Below are 24082 nucleotides of genomic sequence, written 5' to 3'. Positions count from 1 at the left end.
GGGTCTTTGAACTTTGTATGCTTCATGTGGTACTAATGTGTCCGGATTATTGTATGTCTTGTATTATTTTTGATGTTTTGTGTTGTGTCTTTGAATTTTGTATGTTTCATGTTTACAATTTACAATTTAGGCATTTAGCAGACGCTCTTAATCCAGAGCGACTTACATTAAGCAAGAACAAAAAAGCATGGGTATACATCACATAAAAACATTTATCATGAAACATGCGTAAGCTAAGAAAGTAACAGTGGAATATCTATAATGAAACTATACATATAAGCTATACATCTATACTACTATGCTATACATATGTACTATGACGTGCTATGACAATAGCACATACAATGCACTTATGCTGTCTACATAACATGCTATAAGACTGTATCAAATGCTATCTAAGTCTACAGAATTGCTATCTAAGGGGGTGGGGTAAGTGCTATGGGCCATGATGGAGTCTGAAAAGGTGGGTTTTCAGACTACGGCGGAAGATTGGGAGTGATGCTGCAGTTCTGACTGCAATGGGAAGTGCATTCCACAGTTTTGGAGCCAGAAGGGAGAAGAGTTTGGGACGTGTGGAGTGTTGTCCCGGCGTTTTTAGTGAGGGTACTTCCAGCTTCCCTGCGTTGGCTGATCTGAGTGAGCGGGAGGGTTTGTAGGGTTCGATCATACTTGCAAGATATGGGGGAGCCATACCTTTGGTTGCTTTGAATGCCAGCATCAGAGTTTTGTATTCTGTGCGGGCAGCGACCGGGAGCCAGTGGAGGGAACGGAGCAGGGGGGAGACATGTGAGAATTTTGGCTGGTTGAAGACCAAGCGAGCTGCGGCATTTTGGATCAGCTGGAGAGGTTTAAGTGCACATGCTGGTAGGCCAGTAAGGAGGGAGTTACAATAGTCAAGTTTTGACAAGACTGTTGTCCTAATGTGTATGGTTTATTGTCTGTCTTGTATTATTTTTGTGTTGTGTCTTTGAATTTTGTATGATTCATGTGGTACTAATGTGTTTGGGTTATTGTCTGTCTTGTATTATTTTTGGTGTTTTGTGTTGTGTCTTTGAATTTTTTATGTTTCATGTTGTCCTAATGTGTTTGGGTTATTGTCTGTCTTGTATTATTTTTGGTGTTTTGTGTTGTGTCTTTGATTTTTTTATGTTTCATGTTGTCCTAATGGGGTTGGGTATTGTATATCTTGTATTATTTTTTGTGTTTTGTGTTGTGTCTTTGAATTTTGCATGCTTCATGTGGTACTAATGTGTTTGGGTTATTGTCTGTCTTGTATTATTTTTGGTGTTTTGTGTTGGGTCTTTTGAATTTTGTATGCTTCATGTGGTACTAATGTGTTTGGGTTATTGTCTGTCTTGTATTATTTTTGGTGTTTTGTGTTGTGTCTTTGAATTTTTCATGTTTCATGTTGTCCTAATGGGGTTGGGTATTGTATATCTTGTATTATTTTTTGTGTTTTGTGTTGTGTCTTTGAATTTTGCATGCTTCATGTGGTACTAATGTGTTTGGGTTATTGTCTGTCTTGTATTATTTTTGGTGTTTTGTGTTGGGTCTTTTGAATTTTGTATGCTTCATGTGGTACTAATGTGTTTGGGTTATTGTCTGTCTTGTATTATTTTTGGTGTTTTGTGTTGTGTCTTTGAATTTTTATGTTTCATGTTGTCCTAAGGTGTTTGGGTATTGTATGTCTTGTATTATTTTTGGTGTTTTGTGTTGTGTCTTTGAATTTTGTATGCTTCATGTTGTCCTAAGGTGTTTGGGTATTGTATGTCTTGTATTATTTTTGGTGTTTTGTGTTGTGTCTTTGAATTTTGTATGTTTCATGCTGTCCTAATGTGGATGGTTTATTGTCTGTCTTGTATTATTTTTGGTGTTTTGTGTTGTGTCTTTGAATTTTGTATGTTTCATGCTGTCCTAATGTGTATGGTTTATTGTCTGTCTTGTATTATTTTTGGTGTTTTGTGTTGTGTCTTTGAACTTTGTATGCTTCATGTGGTACTAATGTGTCCGGATTATTGTATTTCTTGTATTATTTTTGATGTTTTGTGTTGTGTCTTTGAAGTTTGTATGTTTCATGTTGTCCTAATGTGTATGGTTTATTGTCTGTCTTGTATTATTTTTGGTGTTTTGTGTTGTGTCTTTGAATTTTGTATGCTTCATGTGGTACTAATGTGTTTGGGTTATTGTCTGTCTTGTATTATTTTTGGTGTTTTGTGTTGTGTCTTTGAATTTTTTATGTTTCATGTTGTCCTAATGGGGTTGGGTATTGTATATCTTGTATTATTTTTTGTGTTTTGTGTTGTGTCTTTGAATTTTGCATGCTTCATGTGGTACTAATGTGTTTGGGTTATTGTCTGTCTTGTATTATTTTTGGTGTTTTGTGTTGGGTCTTTTGAATTTTGTATGCTTCATGTGGTACTAATGTGTTTGGGTTATTGTCTGTCTTGTATTACTTTTGGTGTTTTGTGTTGTGTCTTTGAATTTTTCATGTTTCATGTTGTCCTAATGGGGTTGGGTATTGTATATCTTGTATTATTTTTTGTGTTTTGTGTTGTGTCTTTGAATTTTGCATGCTTCATGTGGTACTAATGTGTTTGGGTTATTGTCTGTCTTGTATTATTTTTGGTGTTTTGTGTTGTGTCTTTGAATTTTGTATGTTTCATGCTGTCCTAATGTGTATGGTTTATTGTCTGTCTTGTATTATTTTTGGTGTTTTGTGTTGTGTCTTTGAATTTTGTATGCTTCATGTGGTACTAATGTGTTCGGGTTATTGTCTGTCTTGTATTATTTTTGGTGTTTTGTGTTGTGTCTTTGAATTTTTTTATGTGTCATGTTGTCCTAATGGGGTTGGGTATTGTATATCTTGTATTATTTTTGGTGTTTTGTGTTGTGTCTTTGAATTTTGTATGCTTCGTGTTGTCCTAATGGGGTTGGGTATTGTATATCTTGTATTATTTTTTGTGTTTTGTGTTGTGTCTTTGAATTTTGCATGCTTCATGTGGTACTAATGTGTTCGGATTATTGTCTGTCTTGTATTATTTTTGGTGTTTTGTGTTGTGTCTTTGAATTTTGTATGCTTCATGTTGTCCTAAGGTGTTTGGGTATTGTATGTCTTGTATTATTTTTGGTGTTTTGTGTTGTGTCTTTGAATTTTGTATGCTTCATATGGTACTAATGTGTATGGTTTATTGTCTGTCTTGTATTATTTTTGGTGTTTTGTGTTGTGTCTTTGAATTTTGTATGTTTCATGTTGTCCTAATGTGTTGGGGTTATTGTCTGTCTTGTATTATTTTTGGTGTTTTGTGTTGTGGCTTTGAATTTTTTATGTTTCATGTTGTCCTAATGGGGTTGGGTATTGTATATCTTGTATTATTTTTGTGTTTTGTGTTGTGTCTTTGAATTTTGTATGCTTCATGTGGTACTAATGTGTTTGGGTTATTGTCTGTCTTGTATTAATTTTGGTGTTTTGTGTTGTGTCTTTGAACTTTGTATGCTTCATGGGGTACTAATGTGTCTGGATTATTGTATGTCTTGTATTATTTTTGGTGTTTTGTGTTGTGTCTTTGAATTTTGCATGCTTCATGTGGTACTAATGTGTTTGGGTTATTGTCTGTCTTGTATTATTTTTGGTGTTTTGTGTTGTGTCTTTGAATTTTTATGTTTCATGTTGTCCTAAGGTGTTTGGGTATTGTATGTCTTGTATTATTTTTGGTGTTTTGTGTTGTGTCTTTGAATTTTGTATGTTTCATGCTGTCCTAATGTGGATGGTTTATTGTCTGTCTTGTATTATTTTTGGTGTTTTGTGTTGTGTCTTTGAATTTTGTATGTTTCATGCTGTCCTAATGTGTATGGTTTATTGTCTGTCTTGTATTATTTTTGGTGTTTTGTGTTGTGTCTTTGAATTTTGTATGCTTCATGTGGTACTAATGTGTTTGGGTTATTGTCTGTCTTGTATTATTTTTGGTGTTTTGTGTTGTGGCTTTGAATTTTTTACGTTTCATGTTGTCCTAATGGGGTTGGGTATTGTATATCTTGTATTATTTTTGTGTTTGTGTTGTGTCTTTGAATTCTGCATGATTCATGTGGTACTAATGTGTTTGGGTTATTGTCTGTCTTGTATTATTTTTGGTGTTTTGTGTTGGGTCTTTGAACTTTGTATGCTTCATATGGTACTAATGTGTCCGGATTATTGTATGTCTTGTATTATTTTTGATGTTTTGTGTTGTGTCTTTGAATTTTGTATGTTTCATGTTGTCCTAATGTGTATGGTTTATTGTCTGTCTTGTATTATTTTTGGTGTTTTTGTGTTGTGTCTTTGAATTTTGTATGATTCATGTGGTACTAATGTGTTTGGGTTATTGTCTGTCTTGTATTATTTTTGGTGTTTTGTGTTGTGTCTTTGAATTTTTTATGTTTCATGTTGTCCTAATGTGTATGGTTTATTGTCTGTCTTGTATTATTTTTGGTGTTTTGTGTTGTGTCTTTGAATTTTGTATGCTTCATGTGGTACTAATGTGTCTGGATTATTGTCTGTCTTGTATTATTTTTGGTGTTTTGTGTTGGGTCTTTGAACTTTGTATGCTTCATGTGGTACTAATGTGTCCGGATTATTGTATGTCTTGTATTATTTTTGATGTTTTGTGTTGTGTCTTTGAATTTTGTATGTTTCATGTTTACAATTTACAATTTAGGCATTTAGCAGACGCTCTTAATCCAGAGCGACTTACATTAAGCAAGAACAAAAAAGCATGGGTATACATCACATAAAAACATTTATCATGAAACATGCGTAAGCTAAGAAAGTAACAGTGGAATATCTATAATGAAACTATACATATAAGCTATACATCTATACTACTATGCTATACATATGTACTATGACGTGCTATGACAATAGCACATACAATGCACTTATGCTGTCTACATAACATGCTATAAGACTGTATCAAATGCTATCTAAGTCTACAGAATTGCTATCTAAGGGGGTGGGGTAAGTGCTATGGGCCATGATGGAGTCTGAAAAGGTGGGTTTTCAGACTACGGCGGAAGATTGGGAGTGATGCTGCAGTTCTGACTGCAATGGGAAGTGCATTCCACAGTTTTGGAGCCAGAAGGGAGAAGAGTTTGGGACGTGTGGATTGTTGTCCCGGCGTTTTTAGTGAGGGTACTTCCAGCTTCCCTGCGTTGGCTGATCTGAGTGAGCGGGAGGGTTTGTAGGGTTCGATCATACTTGCAAGATATGGGGGAGCCATACCTTTGGTTGCTTTGAATGCCAGCATCAGAGTTTTGTATTCTGTGCGGGCAGCGACCGGGAGCCAGTGGAGGGAACGGAGCAGGGGGGAGACATGTGAGAATTTTGGCTGGTTGAAGACCAAGCGAGCTGCGGCATTTTGGATCAGCTGGAGAGGTTTAAGTGCACATGCTGGTAGGCCAGTAAGGAGGGAGTTACAATAGTCAAGTTTTGACAAGACTGTTGTCCTAATGTGTATGGTTTATTGTCTGTCTTGTATTACTTTTGGTGTTTTGTGTTGTGTCTTTGAATTTTTCATGTTTCATGTTGTCCTAATGGGGTTGGGTATTGTATATCTTGTATTATTTTTTGTGTTTTGTGTTGTGTCTTTGAATTTTGCATGCTTCATGTGGTACTAATGTGTTTGGGTTATTGTCTGTCTTGTATTATTTTTGGTGTTTTGTGTTGTGTCTTTGAATTTTGTATGTTTCATGCTGTCCTAATGTGTATGGTTTATTGTCTGTCTTGTATTATTTTTGGTGTTTTGTGTTGTGTCTTTGAATTTTGTATGCTTCATGTGGTACTAATGTGTTCGGGTTATTGTCTGTCTTGTATTATTTTTGGTGTTTTGTGTTGTGTCTTTGAATTTTTTTATGTGTCATGTTGTCCTAATGGGGTTGGGTATTGTATATCTTGTATTATTTTTGGTGTTTTGTGTTGTGTCTTTGAATTTTGTATGCTTCGTGTTGTCCTAATGGGGTTGGGTATTGTATATCTTGTATTATTTTTTGTGTTTTGTGTTGTGTCTTTGAATTTTGCATGCTTCATGTGGTACTAATGTGTTCGGATTATTGTCTGTCTTGTATTATTTTTGGTGTTTTGTGTTGTGTCTTTGAATTTTGTATGCTTCATGTTGTCCTAAGGTGTTTGGGTATTGTATGTCTTGTATTATTTTTGGTGTTTTGTGTTGTGTCTTTGAATTTTGTATGCTTCATATGGTACTAATGTGTATGGTTTATTGTCTGTCTTGTATTATTTTTGGTGTTTTGTGTTGTGTCTTTGAATTTTGTATGTTTCATGTTGTCCTAATGTGTTGGGGTTATTGTCTGTCTTGTATTATTTTTGGTGTTTTGTGTTGTGGCTTTGAATTTTTTATGTTTCATGTTGTCCTAATGGGGTTGGGTATTGTATATCTTGTATTATTTTTGTGTTTTGTGTTGTGTCTTTGAATTTTGTATGCTTCATGTGGTACTAATGTGTTTGGGTTATTGTCTGTCTTGTATTAATTTTGGTGTTTTGTGTTGTGTCTTTGAACTTTGTATGCTTCATGGGGTACTAATGTGTCTGGATTATTGTATGTCTTGTATTATTTTTGGTGTTTTGTGTTGTGTCTTTGAATTTTGCATGCTTCATGTGGTACTAATGTGTTTGGGTTATTGTCTGTCTTGTATTATTTTTGGTGTTTTGTGTTGTGTCTTTGAATTTTTATGTTTCATGTTGTCCTAAGGTGTTTGGGTATTGTATGTCTTGTATTATTTTTGGTGTTTTGTGTTGTGTCTTTGAATTTTGTATGTTTCATGCTGTCCTAATGTGGATGGTTTATTGTCTGTCTTGTATTATTTTTGGTGTTTTGTGTTGTGTCTTTGAATTTTGTATGTTTCATGCTGTCCTAATGTGTATGGTTTATTGTCTGTCTTGTATTATTTTTGGTGTTTTGTGTTGTGTCTTTGAATTTTGTATGCTTCATGTGGTACTAATGTGTTTGGGTTATTGTCTGTCTTGTATTATTTTTGGTGTTTTGTGTTGTGGCTTTGAATTTTTTACGTTTCATGTTGTCCTAATGGGGTTGGGTATTGTATATCTTGTATTATTTTTGTGTTTGTGTTGTGTCTTTGAATTCTGCATGATTCATGTGGTACTAATGTGTTTGGGTTATTGTCTGTCTTGTATTATTTTTGGTGTTTTGTGTTGGGTCTTTGAACTTTGTATGCTTCATATGGTACTAATGTGTCCGGATTATTGTATGTCTTGTATTATTTTTGATGTTTTGTGTTGTGTCTTTGAATTTTGTATGTTTCATGTTGTCCTAATGTGTATGGTTTATTGTCTGTCTTGTATTATTTTTGGTGTTTTTGTGTTGTGTCTTTGAATTTTGTATGATTCATGTGGTACTAATGTGTTTGGGTTATTGTCTGTCTTGTATTATTTTTGGTGTTTTGTGTTGTGTCTTTGAATTTTTTATGTTTCATGTTGTCCTAATGTGTATGGTTTATTGTCTGTCTTGTATTATTTTTGGTGTTTTGTGTTGTGTCTTTGAATTTTGTATGCTTCATGTGGTACTAATGTGTCTGGATTATTGTCTGTCTTGTATTATTTTTGGTGTTTTGTGTTGGGTCTTTGAACTTTGTATGCTTCATGTGGTACTAATGTGTCCGGATTATTGTATGTCTTGTATTATTTTTGATGTTTTGTGTTGTGTCTTTGAATTTTGTATGTTTCATGTTTACAATTTACAATTTAGGCATTTAGCAGACGCTCTTAATCCAGAGCGACTTACATTAAGCAAGAACAAAAAAGCATGGGTATACATCACATAAAAACATTTATCATGAAACATGCGTAAGCTAAGAAAGTAACAGTGGAATATCTATAATGAAACTATACATATAAGCTATACATCTATACTACTATGCTATACATATGTACTATGACGTGCTATGACAATAGCACATACAATGCACTTATGCTGTCTACATAACATGCTATAAGACTGTATCAAATGCTATCTAAGTCTACAGAATTGCTATCTAAGGGGGTGGGGTAAGTGCTATGGGCCATGATGGAGTCTGAAAAGGTGGGTTTTCAGACTACGGCGGAAGATTGGGAGTGATGCTGCAGTTCTGACTGCAATGGGAAGTGCATTCCACAGTTTTGGAGCCAGAAGGGAGAAGAGTTTGGGACGTGTGGATTGTTGTCCCGGCGTTTTTAGTGAGGGTACTTCCAGCTTCCCTGCGTTGGCTGATCTGAGTGAGCGGGAGGGTTTGTAGGGTTCGATCATACTTGCAAGATATGGGGGAGCCATACCTTTGGTTGCTTTGAATGCCAGCATCAGAGTTTTGTATTCTGTGCGGGCAGCGACCGGGAGCCAGTGGAGGGAACGGAGCAGGGGGGAGACATGTGAGAATTTTGGCTGGTTGAAGACCAAGCGAGCTGCGGCATTTTGGATCAGCTGGAGAGGTTTAAGTGCACATGCTGGTAGGCCAGTAAGGAGGGAGTTACAATAGTCAAGTTTTGACAAGACTGTTGTCCTAATGTGTATGGTTTATTGTCTGTCTTGTATTATTTTTGTGTTGTGTCTTTGAATTTTGTATGATTCATGTGGTACTAATGTGTTTGGGTTATTGTCTGTCTTGTATTATTTTTGGTGTTTTGTGTTGTGTCTTTGAATTTTTTATGTTTCATGTTGTCCTAATGTGTATGGTTTATTGTCTGTCTTGTATTATTTTTGGTGTTTTGTGTTGTGTCTTTGAATTTTGTATGCTTCATGTGGTACTAATGTGTTTGGGTTATTGTCTGTCTTGTATTATTTTTGGTGTTTTGTGTTGTGTCTTTGATTTTTTTATGTTTCATGTTGTCCTAATGGGGTTGGGTATTGTATATCTTGTATTATTTTTTGTGTTTTGTGTTGTGTCTTTGAATTTTGCATGCTTCATGTGGTACTAATGTGTTTGGGTTATTGTCTGTCTTGTATTATTTTTGGTGTTTTGTGTTGGGTCTTTTGAATTTTGTATGCTTCATGTGGTACTAATGTGTTTGGGTTATTGTCTGTCTTGTATTATTTTTGGTGTTTTGTGTTGTGTCTTTGAATTTTTCATGTTTCATGTTGTCCTAATGGGGTTGGGTATTGTATATCTTGTATTATTTTTTGTGTTTTGTGTTGTGTCTTTGAATTTTGCATGCTTCATGTGGTACTAATGTGTTTGGGTTATTGTCTGTCTTGTATTATTTTTGGTGTTTTGTGTTGTGTCTTTGAATTTTTATGTTTCATGTTGTCCTAATGGGTTTGGGTATTGTATGTCTTGTATTATTTTTGGTGTTTTGTGTTGTGTCTTTGAATTTTGTATGTTTCATGTTGTCCTAATGTGTATGGTTTATTGTATATCTTGTATTATTTTTTTGTGTTTTGTGTTGTGTCTTTGAATTTTGTATGCTTCATGTGGTACTAATGTGTTTGGGTTATTGTCTGTCTTGTATTATTTTTGGTGTTTTGTGTTGTGTCTTTGAATTTTTTATGTTTCATGTTGCCCTAATGTGTTTGGGTATTGTATGTCTTGTATTATTTTTGGTGTTTTGTGTTGTGTCTTTGAAGTTTGTATGTTTCATGTGGTACTAATGTGTTTGGGTTATTGTATAACTTGTATTATTTTTGGTGTTTTGTGTTGTGTCTTTGAATTTTGTATGCTTCATGTTGTCCTAATGTGTCTAGTTTATTGTATATCTTGTATTATTTTTTTCAATTCAAAAATATTATATATATATATATTATTCAAAATATTATATTAATACAACAGTCTAGTTTATTGTATATCTTGTATTATTTTTTTCAATTCAAAAATATTATATATATATATATTATTCAAAATATTATATTAATACAACAGGCCGCCTGCATGAAACATAAAAATTCAAAGACACAACACAAAACACCAAAAATAATACAAGACAGACAATAACCCAAACACATTAGTACCACATGAAGCATGCAAAATTCAAAGACACAACACAAAACACAAAAAATAATACAAGATATACAATACCCAACCCCATTAGGACAACATGAAACATAAAAAAATCAAAGACACAAAACAAAACACCAATAATAATACAAGACAGATAATAACCCAAACACATTAGTACCACATGAAGCATACAAAATTCAAAAGACCCAACACAAAACACCAAAAATAATACAAGACAGACAATAACCCAAACACATTAGTACCACATGAAGCATGCAAAATTCAAAGACACAACACAAAACACAAAAAATAATACAAGATATACAATACCCAACCCCATTAGGACAACATGAAACATAAAAATTCAAAGACACAACACAAAACACCAAAAATAATACAAGACAGACAATAACCCAAACACATTAGTACCACATGAAGCATGCAAAATTCAAAGACACAACACAAAACACAAAAAATAATACAAGATATACAATACCCAACCCCATTAGGACAACATGAAACATAAAAAAATCAAAGACACAAAACAAAACACCAATAATAATACAAGACAGACAATAACCCAAACACATTAGTACCACATGAAGCATGCAAAATTCAAAGACACAACACAAAACACAAAAAATAATACAAGATATACAATACCCAACCCCATTAGGACAACATGAAACATAAAAATTCAAAGACACAACACAAAACACCAAAAATAATACAAGACAGACAATAACCCAAACACATTAGTACCACATGAAGCATGCAAAATTCAAAGACACAACACAAAACACAAAAAATAATACAAGATATACAATACCCAACCCCATTAGGACAACATGAAACATAAAAAAATCAAAGACACAAAACAAAACACCAATAATAATACAAGACAGACAATAACCCAAACACATTAGTACCACATGAAGCATACAAAATTCAAAAGACCCAACACAAAACACCAAAAATAATACAAGACAGACAATAACCCAAACACATTAGTACCACATGAAGCATGCAAAATTCAAAGACACAACACAAAACACAAAAAATAATACAAGATATACAATACCCAACCCCATTAGGACAACATGAAACATAAAAAATTCAAAGACACAACACAAAACACCAAAAATAATACAAGACAGACAATAACCCAAACACATTAGTACCACATGAAGCATACAAAATTCAAAAGACCCAACACAAAACACCAAAAATAATACAAGACAGACAATAACCCAAACACATTAGTACCACATGAAGCATGCAAAATTCAAAGACACAACACAAAACACAAAAAATAATACAAGATATACAATACCCAACCCCATTAGGACAACATGAAACATAAAAAATTCAAAGACACAACACAAAACACCAAAAATAATACAAGACAGACAATAACCCAAACACATTAGTACCACATGAAGCATGCAAAATTCAAAGACACAACACAAAACACAAAAAATTATACAAGATATACAATACCCAACCCCATTAGGACAACATGAAACATAAAAAAATCAAAGACACAAAACAAAACACCAATAATAATACAAGACAGACAATAACCCAAACACATTAGTACCACATGAAGCATACAAAATTCAAAAGACCCAACACAAAACACCAAAAATAATACAAGACAGACAATAACCCAAACACATTAGTACCACATGAAGCATGCAAAATTCAAAGACACAACACAAAACACAAAAAATAATACAAGATATACAATACCCAACCCCATTAGGACAACATGAAACATAAAAAATTCAAAGACACAACACAAAACACCAAAAATAATACAAGACAGACAATAACCCAAACACATTAGTACCACATGAAGCATACAAAATTCAAAGACACAACACAAAACACCAAAAATAATACAAGACAGACAATAAACCATACACATTAGGACAACATGAAACATAAAATATTCAAAGACACAACACAAAACACCAAAAATAATACAAGACAGACAATAACCCAAACACATTAGTACCACATGAATCATACAAAATTCAAAGACACAACACAAAAACACCAAAAATAATACAAGATATACAATACCCAACCCCATTAGGACAACATGAAACATAAAAAATTCAAAGACACAACACAAAACACCAAAAATAATACAAGACAGACAATAACCCAAACACATTAGTACCACATGAAGCATACAAAATTCAAAGACACAACACAAAACACCAAAAATAATACAAGACAGACAATAAACCATACACATTAGGACAACATGAAACATAAAATATTCAAAGACACAACACAAAACACCAAAAATAATACAAGACAGACAATAACCCAAACACATTAGTACCACATGAATCATACAAAATTCAAAGACACAACACAAAAACACCAAAAATAATACAAGACAGACAATAAACCATACACATTAGGACAACATGAAACATACAAAATTCAAAGACACAACACAAAACATCAAAAATAATACAAGACATACAATAATCCGGACACATTAGTACCACATGAAGCATACAAAATTCAAAGACACAACACAAAGCACCAAAAATAATACAAGACAGACAATAACCCAAACACATTAGTACCACATGAAGCATACAAAATTCAAAGACACAACACAAAACACCAAAAATAATACAAGACAGACAATAAACCATACACATTAGGACACCATGAAGCATAAAAAATTCAAAGACACAACACAAAACACCAAAAATAATACAAGACATACAATACCCAAACACCTTAGGACAACATGAAACATACAAAATTCAAAGACACAACACAAAACACAAAAAATAATACAAGATATACAATACCCAACCCCATTAGGACAACATGAAACATAAAAAAATCAAAGACACAACACAAAACACAAAAAATAATACAAGACAGCCAATAACCCAAACACATTAGTACCACATGAAGCATACAAAATTCAAAGACACAACACAAAACCCCAAAAATAATACAAGACATACAATAATCCAGACACATTAGTACCACATGAAGCATACAAAATTCAAAGACACAACACAAAACCCCAAAAATAATACAAGACATACAATAATCCGAACACATTAGTACCCCATGAAACATACAAACTTCAAAGACACAACACAAAACACCAAAAATAATACAAGATATACAATAACCCATACCCATTAGGACAACATGAAGCATACAAAATTCAAAGACCCAACACAAAACACCAAAAATAATACAAGACATACAATAAACCAGACACATTAGGACAGCATGAAACATACCCAATTCAAAGACACAACACAAAACACCAAAAATAATACAAGATATACAATAACCCATACCCATTAGGACAATATGAAACATACAAAATTCAAAGACCCCACACAAAACACCAAAAATAATATAATACATACATTAAAACAAAAACATTAGGACAACATGAAACATACAAAATTCAAAAACACAAAATTTTGAAAAGTATAGAGTTAAAGATCTATAAGGAGACTATTTGGTTACCAACTCTCCATGATTTAGCTGGGGGAGGGTCACCTGAACCCTCTCAAAGACCATTGGTAGCCCCCGGACCATTGCTTGAAAACATTTGCACTAGGTGACTGAAATCACATCAGGGCATAAATGGTATTGCAGTTGTAAATATATATATAGAAATTGACCACTAGGGGGGATATCCTTGACTTACACAAGAATTACATTCAAGGACCACTGGTGGTCTCACAAATATAAGCCAATCACACACCCACTGTCAATGTATGTAAGGAATTGAAGGAATCCATGGAATGTTATTACTAACTTGAATAATTTATGCATACAATTCACTTCGAAGATAAGGACCCCCACCTCTGTGTTTATCTAATTTGCATTTTACTACTGGCACCTGGCATTCCACAAAGAGGGGGACCCCATCCCCCCACCTCACCCCCAGTGAGTCATCTAATTTGCATGTTGCACCTGGTTAGAGCCCATCCCCCCCTTGTTTATCTAACTTGCACCTGTTTAGATACCATCCCCCACCAAACTTCAAACGATTTCAAGACAGTGACCCCCTGGCCCTAAACAAAGATTGCCTGAGGTTAGCGACCATCCTCCCACCTTAACCCCAGTGGGTCATCTAATTTGCATGCTGGGGACATGTCACATGGAGACGCAGGGAGAGAGAGAGATGAGATCAGCTTTTTAAAACACACACATCATGCATTTTATAAATATATAAATATATTATTTCATAATAAACTATTATATGCTAATTATATTTATGGATATTTATATTTATGGATATTTATGATTATGTTAATTATATCTATGGAATTCATGGAATGTCAAGAATGTTTAATTACTAATTTGCATAATTTATGCATAAAATTGCTCACTAGCGGTGGTCAGTGGTCAGAATTGGTATTGCACACCCACCTTATTATACTACTTTTGTACCACGGAATGTGATTATTTGATTGGCTGAGCAGCACGGAATGTGATGATGCATGATGATAAGAGCGCCCCTCACTTCACACAAGTGTGATTTTCTTTCTCTGTCATAAACCACACAGATAAACCAAGGCCTACACTGGTATCAGACAGAACCAGTGTACTGGTATCTGACAGTGTGACTCTCGCCTGTACTGTGGAAGACAGTACAGCTTCATGGACCATCTACTGGGACAGAGTCTCTGAACCAGTGAAGGTGACACATGGATCAACCTACACATTCAGGCCCAGTAACCCAGGGACACTAATCTACAGGTGTCGAGGAGGGAGAGGAGACCCACCATACTACACACAGTACAGCAGCCCAGTGTCTATCACTGTCTCTAGTGAGTTATAAACACAATATTGTTTTCATAGGGTTAATGTTTTTTGTCTCCCCACAGAATCAAAGGTTTTATCCTTTGCTGGATGGCTTGATTCTATAGACTTAAAAATATGTTTGTATGTCCAAAAAAAAAAGGCAGATTTTTCAGTGGAACCAGAAAACCACGCCCACTGCTCTACTCTGTTCCACTATATTCCACTGCATGCATGGTCTTAATCATAACACATTATTGATCCATGTGTTTGTGTAGAGAGACCTCCAGCTGTTCTGACCGTTCTGCCCAACCCAGCATTTACTGGAGAGACTGTTACGTTCACATGTGACATGAATGAAGGAGAGAAGGACTGGTCTTATACAATAGACAGAGATGGTGCTGCTTCCAATAACTACTCTGGTCAGAATCCTTATAAATTTACAATAACGCCACACAGCACAAGGTTCAGTGGTGAATACCAGTGTACCGGTCGTCTTACAGAGGATGACCTGATTGTGAAACAAAGTGATAAAGTCACCTTGATGGTATCAGGTAAGTCATATCATCACTTACTCACTGACATTATGTTCATGATAATAACATGACATTAATATAATGGTTTAACTATATGGTTCTGTAGTACTGTAGCCATAAAGAGGTACATGTATATGTAAAAGGATGTGGGAAATGGGACTTGATAATCAGCGGTGCTTCAGGGCAGAGGTGGTGGTATCCTAACATTACTCTCTGATGTGTGTGTGTGTGTGTGTGTGTGTGTGTGTGTGTGTGTGTGTGTGTGCATGCGCGTGTGGGTGCGTGCATGTGTGCATGTTAAAAAAACCACTTGTCTGCATGGTGATTGCATTTATTTGCGAAATAATATATATATTGTGGGAGGTCGGGTGGGAAATATAACTCAGAGTGCAGTATCAGGGGTTAGACACACGAGGGCGCCCCTTTCTTTATTTCTCCAAAAGGTTCAAACAGAGTCAGTAGCACAAACAGAACTCAAACAGATTAATTATTCTTTGCATGAGGTCCCGGTTCCGAGGCGGGAGTCGTCACTGCAGAGGATGAGAGGGGATGTTAGCATACGGTCAGAGCACAAGGTAAGTACAAAGTTGGGGCCTGAGACTCCCGGTCTAGGCAGTCTACCAACTAAACATTTGACCCCCTGACTGCCGTTGTCGTACCGACACGGCCACCCAGTAGATAGAGAGAAATAAGAATATAAATGCTTGTGTATCCTCCTGTTGGCCGAGCCTAAGGGGCCCTCCGTACCATACTCGCCCGGTACCATACCAAGTACTTTTACTATAATTACTCACCACCCCGTATCCGAGTACTTCTACTCTAAACCGCCGACTGCGAGCAGTGGCCCGCCGCCGACTGGGCCGGCATACTGGCGCCCTACCTCTCGGGAGAGGCTCAACGCGCATGTCGGGACCTTCCCGCCAGAGACGCTCGAGACTACGAGACGCTGAAGGCCGCCATCTTGTCCACCCTCGGCTACAGCCTGCCCGCCCGGGCCCAGTGGTACCACATGTGGGCCTATCAGCAGGCCCAGCCCCCTCGCGCTCAGGTCGCCGACCTCTACCGCCTGACGCAGAGCTGGCTGACCACGGCGGAGAGACCCCGTGGATTGAGAGATTAGTCATAGACCGGTGTGTCCGTGCCCTGCCATCCGACGCCAAGAAATATGTTGCCCGAGTCAGCCCCACATCCGTGGACGCGCTGATCGCCCTCCTGGAGAACCACCACGTCTGCTCGGATATGCTCCGCCAGACCAAGAGCGAAGCCGTCCCCAAGACAGACGACCGCCGAGACCGACGCCGACCAGCCCCGCCGACCCCGCCGGCCCCGGCCGGCCCCGGCCCGGCCCCGTGCCTCCGGCCCCCCCGACCGCAGCCCGCGGATCCGCAGGTGCTACGTCTGTAATCGGGAGGACCACCTGTCCTGGGCCTGCCCAGAGCGGCCCCCCGGCCCCGATGTCTCCATGCCCTCCGCGGACAGCATGAGAGGGCCCCGCCCCTGCCTCCACACCGGAAGTGAGAGCCGACGACAGACCACCCTCCCCGCCCGGGTTGATGGGACCGACACCCATGCCTTGCTGGACTCAGGCAGCGTGGTGACGCTGGTCCGGGGTGACCTCGCCTCCGCCACCAATGGACCCACCATCCCGGTCACGTGTGTCCACGGAGATGTCCGACGGTACCCCGTCGCCCACGTGACCGTACAGACCCCCCGTGGCGCCGCGCTGGTCGCCGCCGGAGTGGTCCCCGAACTCCCAGTCCCCCTCTTGATCGGAACGGACTGCCCGCTGTTCGAGAAATACTGGAACCCGGGACGACGAGGGCCCCCCAGGACGCGGCGCCGCCGCCGCCGCCGAAGTAGCGTACCCCTCGTCGTCTGCCCCGCCCTCCGCGAAGACGGGACCTCGTCCACCAGCAGCGGCAGAGGAAGTCCCCAGCCAGAACCCTGGCCGGAAGAAGCGGAGGCCTCCGACGCCGACGACACGCCGGCCCTCGGTGAAGACCCCTTCCTAGAGTTCCCCAGAGTAGACGCGCCGCCCCCCCGGCGGCAAGGATCGTTCGCCACCGCTCAGTGGGCCGACCCCAACCTGGCTGGCGCCAGGCGGAACGTCGTGGCCATCGACGGGAAGCTGAACCCGGGGGTGAGTGAGAAACCTTTCCCACACTTCTTCGTCCGACACGACTTACTGTACCGCGCTTGCAAAGACCCCGCTGGGGAGGTCGTCGAACAATTACTCGTCCCCAAAACGTATGTGTCCCGAGTAATGTATCTCGCCCACTCCCACCAGTTAGGGGCCCACCTGGCCGTACAAAAGACTTACGACCGGGTCGACGCCCGCTTCTATTGGCCAGGCGTTAAGAAGGCCATTGAGGAGTTTTGACGCTCCTGTGCCGAGTGTCAGCTAACCGCCCCCCGCGGCGTGCCCCATAGCCCCCTAATTCCAATGCCAATTATCGATGTACCGTTCTCCCGTATCGCCATGGATATTGTCGGACCCCTCCCTAAGTCCGCCCGGGGCCACCGGTACATCCTAGTCATCATGGATTATGCGACGCGCTATCCGGAGGCCATCCCCCTCCGCACCGCCAATGCCCGGGCCATCGCCCACGAGTTGCTGATGTTATTCAGCCACGTCGGCATAGCGGACGAAATCCTGACCGACCAGGGCACGTGCTTCATGTCCAGAGTCCTAGCATCCCTGTATAAATGGTTGAAGGTCAAGCGTATACGGACCTCCGCCTACCACCCTGAGACGGATGGTTTGGTCGAGCGGTTCAACAAACGCTGAAGAAAATGTTAAAACGCGTCACAGAAGAGGACGCCAAAGACTGGGACCGCCTCATCCCGTTTGTACTCTTCGCAATTCGCGAAGTACCCCAAGCGTCAATCGGGTTTTCGCCCTTTGAGCTCCTGTACGGGAGGAAACCGCGTGGCCTCCTCGACCTGGCTAAAGAAGCCTGGGAGAGCCAGCCGTCCCCCCTCCGCAGCGTCATCGAACACGTCGACGCGCTCCAGGAGTGCGCCAAACGCATCTGGCCCATCGTAAGAGAGCACATGGCCGCAGCCCAGACGGCCCAGGCGCGCACCTACAATAAGGGCGCCAAGATCCGAGAGTTCGCCCCCGGCGATAAAGTGCTGGTGTTGGTCCCCACCAGCGAATGTAAGTTCCTGGCCCGATGGAAGGGCCCATATGAAGTCGTAGAGAGGAAAGGAGACGTCAACTACCGGGTGAGTCAGCCAGGCAGAAGAAGCGGACACCAGATCTACCACGTGAACATACTGAAACGGTGGCATACGCCGGAGGAAGTGCCCCTACCCGCTTTAGTAACCTTTGTCTCCCCGCAGGCCCCGGCCGTGGCCCTTGGTGAGGGTCTGACGCCCCAGCAGACACAGGACTTGCGGGAGCTACTCGATCGGAACCGCGACGTGTTCTCAGAGTTACCGGGCCACACCTCCGTGCTAAAGCATGACATCGACACCCCTAACGGCCAGGTAGTGAGACTACGGCCGTACCGGATCCCGGAGGCACGAAGGAAGGCAATCAGAGAAGAGGTCCAGAAGATGCTCGAGCTGGGGGTCATCGAGGAGTCCCACAGTGCCTGGTCGAGCCCGATCGTGATTGTCCCCAAACCCGACGGCACACTCCGCTTCTGCAATGATTTCCGGAAGTTAAATGAGATCTCCGTGTTCGACGCGTATCCCATGGCCCGCGTCGATGAGCTGATTGACCGGCTGGGGCCCGCCCGGTTCATCAGTACCCTCGACCTGACGAAAGGGTACTGGCAGGTTCCCCTCACGGAGAGAGCCAAGCAGAAGACGGCCTTCATCACTCCCGACGGACTCTTCCAGTACCGAGTGATGCCCTTCGGAGTACACGGGGCCCCCGCCACGTTCCAACGGCTGATGGACCGGATACTGCGACCCCACCAGGCCTTCGCGGCGGCCTACCTGGACGATGTAATCATCCACAGCACCACCTGGGGACAGCACCTGGAGCGGGTCGACACAGTCCTAGCCACCCTACGGGCGGCCGGCCTGACCACCAACGCAAAGAAGTGCCGCATTGGTTGGACCGAGACGGACTACCTCGGCTACACCATCGGCCGAGGGTGCATCCGACCACAGACGAGGAAGGTGGAGAAGATCCAGACCTGGCCACGCCCGGTGACCAAGAAGCAGGTCAAGTCCTTCCTCGGCCTGATCGCCTATTACCAGAAGTTCGTCCAGAACTTCGCCACGATCGCGGCCCCCCTCCACGACTTGACCAAGAAGAACCTTCCCCACCACGTCCAGTGGACGGACGAGGCGGACGAAGCCTTCCACACGTTGAAGACCGCCCTGTGCAGCGAGCCGGTGCTCGTGGCGCCGGACTTCACAAGGCCCTTCATCCTCTCCACGGATGCGTCCAACACCGGGGTCGGCGCCGTCCTGTCCCAGCCGCTAGACGGAGATGAGCATCCCGTTCTGTACATCAGCAGGAAGCTGCTGAAGCACGAGCGTAACTACTCCACTGTCGAGAAGGAGTGTCTGGCCGTGAAATGGGCCATCCATCACCTCCGGTACTACTTATGGGGCAGACAGTTCACCCTCGTGACCGACCACGCGCCACTCAAGTGGATGGCGGCGAACAAAGACCGCAACGACCGCGTCACCCGCTGGTTCGTCGAGCTCCAGAGCTACAAGTTCGAGATAGAGCACCGGCCCGGGACCAAGATGAAACACGCGGACGCGCTCTCAAGACTGTACGAAGACGAGGAAAGTAGTCAAGCTCCTTGCGGTAGCAATAAACTTAGTGGGGGAGTGTGTGGAGTCTGTCAGGTCTCGCCACAGTGGGAGGGGCGCGTTCCCCTGACAACCAGACAAGCGGCGACACGGCACGCCCACGGCCGTGTCATAGACGCAGTGTTCTACCCCAGAGCAATCTTGAATCAGCTGCGCCTAATTCCGACCGCCGCCCTTGTTAGCTTACTTTGTGTTAAGTAAGCGCTCTAGTTTCTAACGGTCTTCTTTCACCGGGCCTGGCGGCTCAAGCCAACTTAAAGTCTCTTCAAAGGGTGAAATAAACATAACACGGGCCTGTCTTCTTTCACAGGGTGTGAACACTGGACGTGGACGTGACACTTTATCTAGAGCCTGCTAGCTTCCATTAGTTTCTACGGGGTTATCTTCATTCAACAATCTTCAGTGTACAACACCACGGTGACACTCTTCATTCACAGTCTTCATTTAGCATCGACAGGGTGACTTCCTTCATTCACAATCTTCGTTATTATCCTTAGCTGCTCATTGCCACTATGAGTGCCTCTTCTTAATAACCCGGGTGATAGATAGTGAACGGTTTGTCTTACTGCGACCTTATGGAGCTGTGGAGCTGCTGTTTTCATGCGAGGGTCCCTTCTTCCGCAACTCGTCCCCGATACGAGTCAGGTGGGTCTCCAGCGTGTATGCGGCTCTCCGGTGTATGCTTGGCTATGGGGGGGCACACGCTCCTGTGTGTGTTTCCAGCCCCACTCCTACAAGCCATCCAACGCCGAGTGGAAGGCATATGCTGCGCGAGCGTCTCTGTGTAGCAGGGATCTCATACTGCTAGGCGTGCGGGTCGTTTATAAAGGTTGCGGCTGACAGGTTGCGGCTGCCGTTAATTGCTAACAAGGGCGGCGGTCAGAATTAGGCGCAGCTGATTCAAGATTGCTCTGGGGTAGAACACTGCGTCTATGACACGGCCGTGGGCGTGCCGTGTCGCCGCTTGTCTGGTTGTCAGGGGAACGCGCCCCTCCCACTGTGGCGAGACCTGACAGACTCCACAATATATATATATTTATATATACTGTATATATTCTTTGAGGGGCGCTATGCACAGCTTTGTGTCTTTGTACCACGGAATGTGATTATTTGATTGGCTGAGCAGCACGGAATGTGATGATGCATGATGATAAGAGTGCCGCTCACTTCACACAAGTGTGATTTTCTTTCTCTGTCATAAACCACACAGCTAAACCAACACTGGTATCAGACAGAACCAGTGTACTGATATCAGATAGTGTGACTCTCACGTGTACTGTGGAAGACAGTACAGCTCCATGGAACATCTACTGGGACAGGTGGTTTAGACCAGTGAAGACAGGTGGATCAACCTACACATTCAGTCCCTCCAGTGTCTCAGAGAGTGGACCATACCAATGTCGAGGAAGGAGAGGAGACCCACCATACTACACACATATCAGCAACTCAGTTTATATCACTGTCTCTGGTGAGTTATAAACACTATTTCACAACTACATCCCACTTTATTCCACAATGTGTTGCTGTAGATTCATAACACATTATTGATCCATGTGTTTGTGTAGAGAGACCTCCAGCTGTTCTGACCGTTCTGCCCAACCCAGCATTTACTGGAGAGACTGTTACGTTCACATGTGACATGAGAGAAGGAAAGCTCTGGTCTTATGCAATACACAAAGATGGTGCTTCCTTTAACAGATACTCTGGTCAGAATCCTTATGTATTTCAAACAATGTCACCCAGCTCAAGGGACAGTGGTGAATACCAGTGTACCGGTCGTCTTACAGAGAATAACCTGGTTGTGAAAAGTGATAAAATCACCTTGATGGTATCAGGTAAGTCATGTGATTTACTCATCACTGACATATTAATATGATGGTTTAACTATGGTTCTGTAGTACTGTAGCCATAAATAGATGAATGTACTGTAAGGATGTGGGAAATGGGACTTGATAATCAGCAGTGCTTCAGGGCAGAGAGGGTGGTATTGTGTGCATGTATTTAAAAAACCCACTTGTCCTAAGTTATTTATTTGTGAAATAGACTATAATTCTTTGAGGGGCGCTAGCCCCTCCGATGCACAGCTTTGTATCTTTGTACCACATAATATGATGATTTGATTGGCCGAGCACGGAATGTGATGATGCATGATGATGTATGATGATAAGAGTGCCCCTCACTTCACACTAGTGTGATCCTTTTCTCTGTCATAAACCACACAGATACACCAACGCCTACACTGGTATCAGACAGATCCAGTGTACTGGTATCTGACAGTGTGACTCTCACCTGTACTGTGGAAGACAGTACAGCTCCATGGAACATCTACTGGGACAGGTGGTTTAGACCAGTGAAGACAGGTGGATCAACCTACACATTCAGTCCCTCCAGTGTCTCAGAGAGTGGACCATACCAATGTCGAGGAAGGAGAGGAGACCCACCATACTACACACATATCAGCAACTCAGTTTATATCACTGTCTCTGGTGAGTTATAAACACTATTTCACAACTACATCCCACTTTATTCCACAATGTGTTGCTGTAGATTCATAACACATTATTGATCCATGTGTTTGTGTAGAGAGACCTCCAGCTGTTCTGACCGTTCTGCCCAACCCAGCATTTACTGGAGAGACTGTTACGTTCACATGTGACATGAGAGAAGGAAAGCTCTGGTCTTATGCAATACACAAAGATGGTGCTTCCTTTAACAGATACTCTGGTCAGAATCCTTATGTATTTCAAACAACATCACCCAGCTCAAGGGACAGTGGTGAATACCAGTGTACCGGTCGTCTTACAGAGAATAACCTGGTTGTGAAAAGTGATAAAATCACCTTGATGGTATCAGGTAAGTCATGTGATTTACTCATCACTGACATATTAATATGATGGTTTAACTATGGTTCTGTAGTACTGTAGCCATAAAGAGATGAATGTACTGTAAGGATGTGGGAAATGGGACTTGATAATCAGCAGTGCTTCAGGGCAGAGAGGGTGGTATTGTGTGCATGTATTTAAAAAAACCCACTTGTCCTAAGTTATTTATTTGTGAAATAGACTATAATTCTTTGAGGGGCGCTAGCCCCTCGATGCACAGCTTTGTATCTTTGTACCACATAATATGATGATTTGATTGGCCGAGCACGGAATGTGATGATGCATGATGATGTATGATGATAAGAGTGCCCCTCACTTCACACTAGTGTGATCCTTTTCTCTGTCATAAACCACACAGATACACCAACGCCTACACTGGTATCAGACAGATCCAGTGTACTGGTATCTGACAGTGTGACTCTCACCTGTACTGTGGAAGACAGTACAGCTTCATGGACCATCTACTGGTACAGCAAGTCTAGACCAGTGAAGGTGACAAATGGATCAACCTACACATTCAGGCCCTCCAGAGTCTCAGAGCGTGGACGATACCAATGTCGAGGACGGAGAGGAGACCCACCATACTACACACATATCAGCAACTCAGTTTATATCACTGTCTCTGGTGAGTTATAAACACTATTTCACAACTACATCCCACTTTATTCCACAATGTGTTGCTGTAGAATCATAACACATTATTGATCCATGTGTTTGTGTAGAGAGACCTCCAGCTGTTCTGAGCGTTCTGCCCAACCCAGCATTTACTGGAGAGACTGTTACGTTCACATGTTACATGAGAGAAGGAAAGCTCTGGTCTTATACAATACACAAAGATGGTGCTTCCTTTAACACAATCCCTACTTTTGGCGGAATGCTCCGCCATAAGGACTGTAATAACCTTCCACTCATGTCGGATTACTCCGTCAGATTAGCTTTATTATGGATATCAATCCGCGACGCTGAGAACTATTTTTTCATTATTATTTTGGGTCGGCCTTTCCTTCTTTAGCGATCCTAGACCGGATCGCGCATGAGCACTGCCGTCCACCTCCCATTATACAGGCAAACTAAAAGCTGAATAACTCCTAATCTACGGAT

General features: G+C 41.3%; 1 protein-coding gene across 1 annotated transcript in view; it reads left to right on the top strand.

Moving 5' to 3' along the window:
• LOC308318773 (uncharacterized protein) overlaps positions 1 to 17697 on the top strand; it is a gene marked incomplete at both ends in the record, with an annotated part of 30069 nt that extends 12372 nt beyond the window's left edge. Inside the window, 2 exons of the mRNA XM_080768402.1 lie at positions 16904 to 17173; positions 17609 to 17697. Of these exons, the coding sequence (XP_080624528.1) occupies positions 16904 to 17173; positions 17609 to 17697 (359 nt within the window). The remainder of the gene's footprint in view (positions 1 to 16903; positions 17174 to 17608) is intronic.
• Positions 17698 to 24082: the final 6385 nt, after the last annotated feature.

This window comes from Protomyctophum bolini (assembly GCF_963924005.1).
Source record: "Protomyctophum bolini genome assembly, chromosome: 7".
Taxonomy (NCBI): domain Eukaryota; kingdom Metazoa; phylum Chordata; class Actinopteri; order Myctophiformes; family Myctophidae; genus Protomyctophum; species Protomyctophum bolini.
This window is presented reverse-complemented; position numbering and strand designations above follow the sequence as displayed.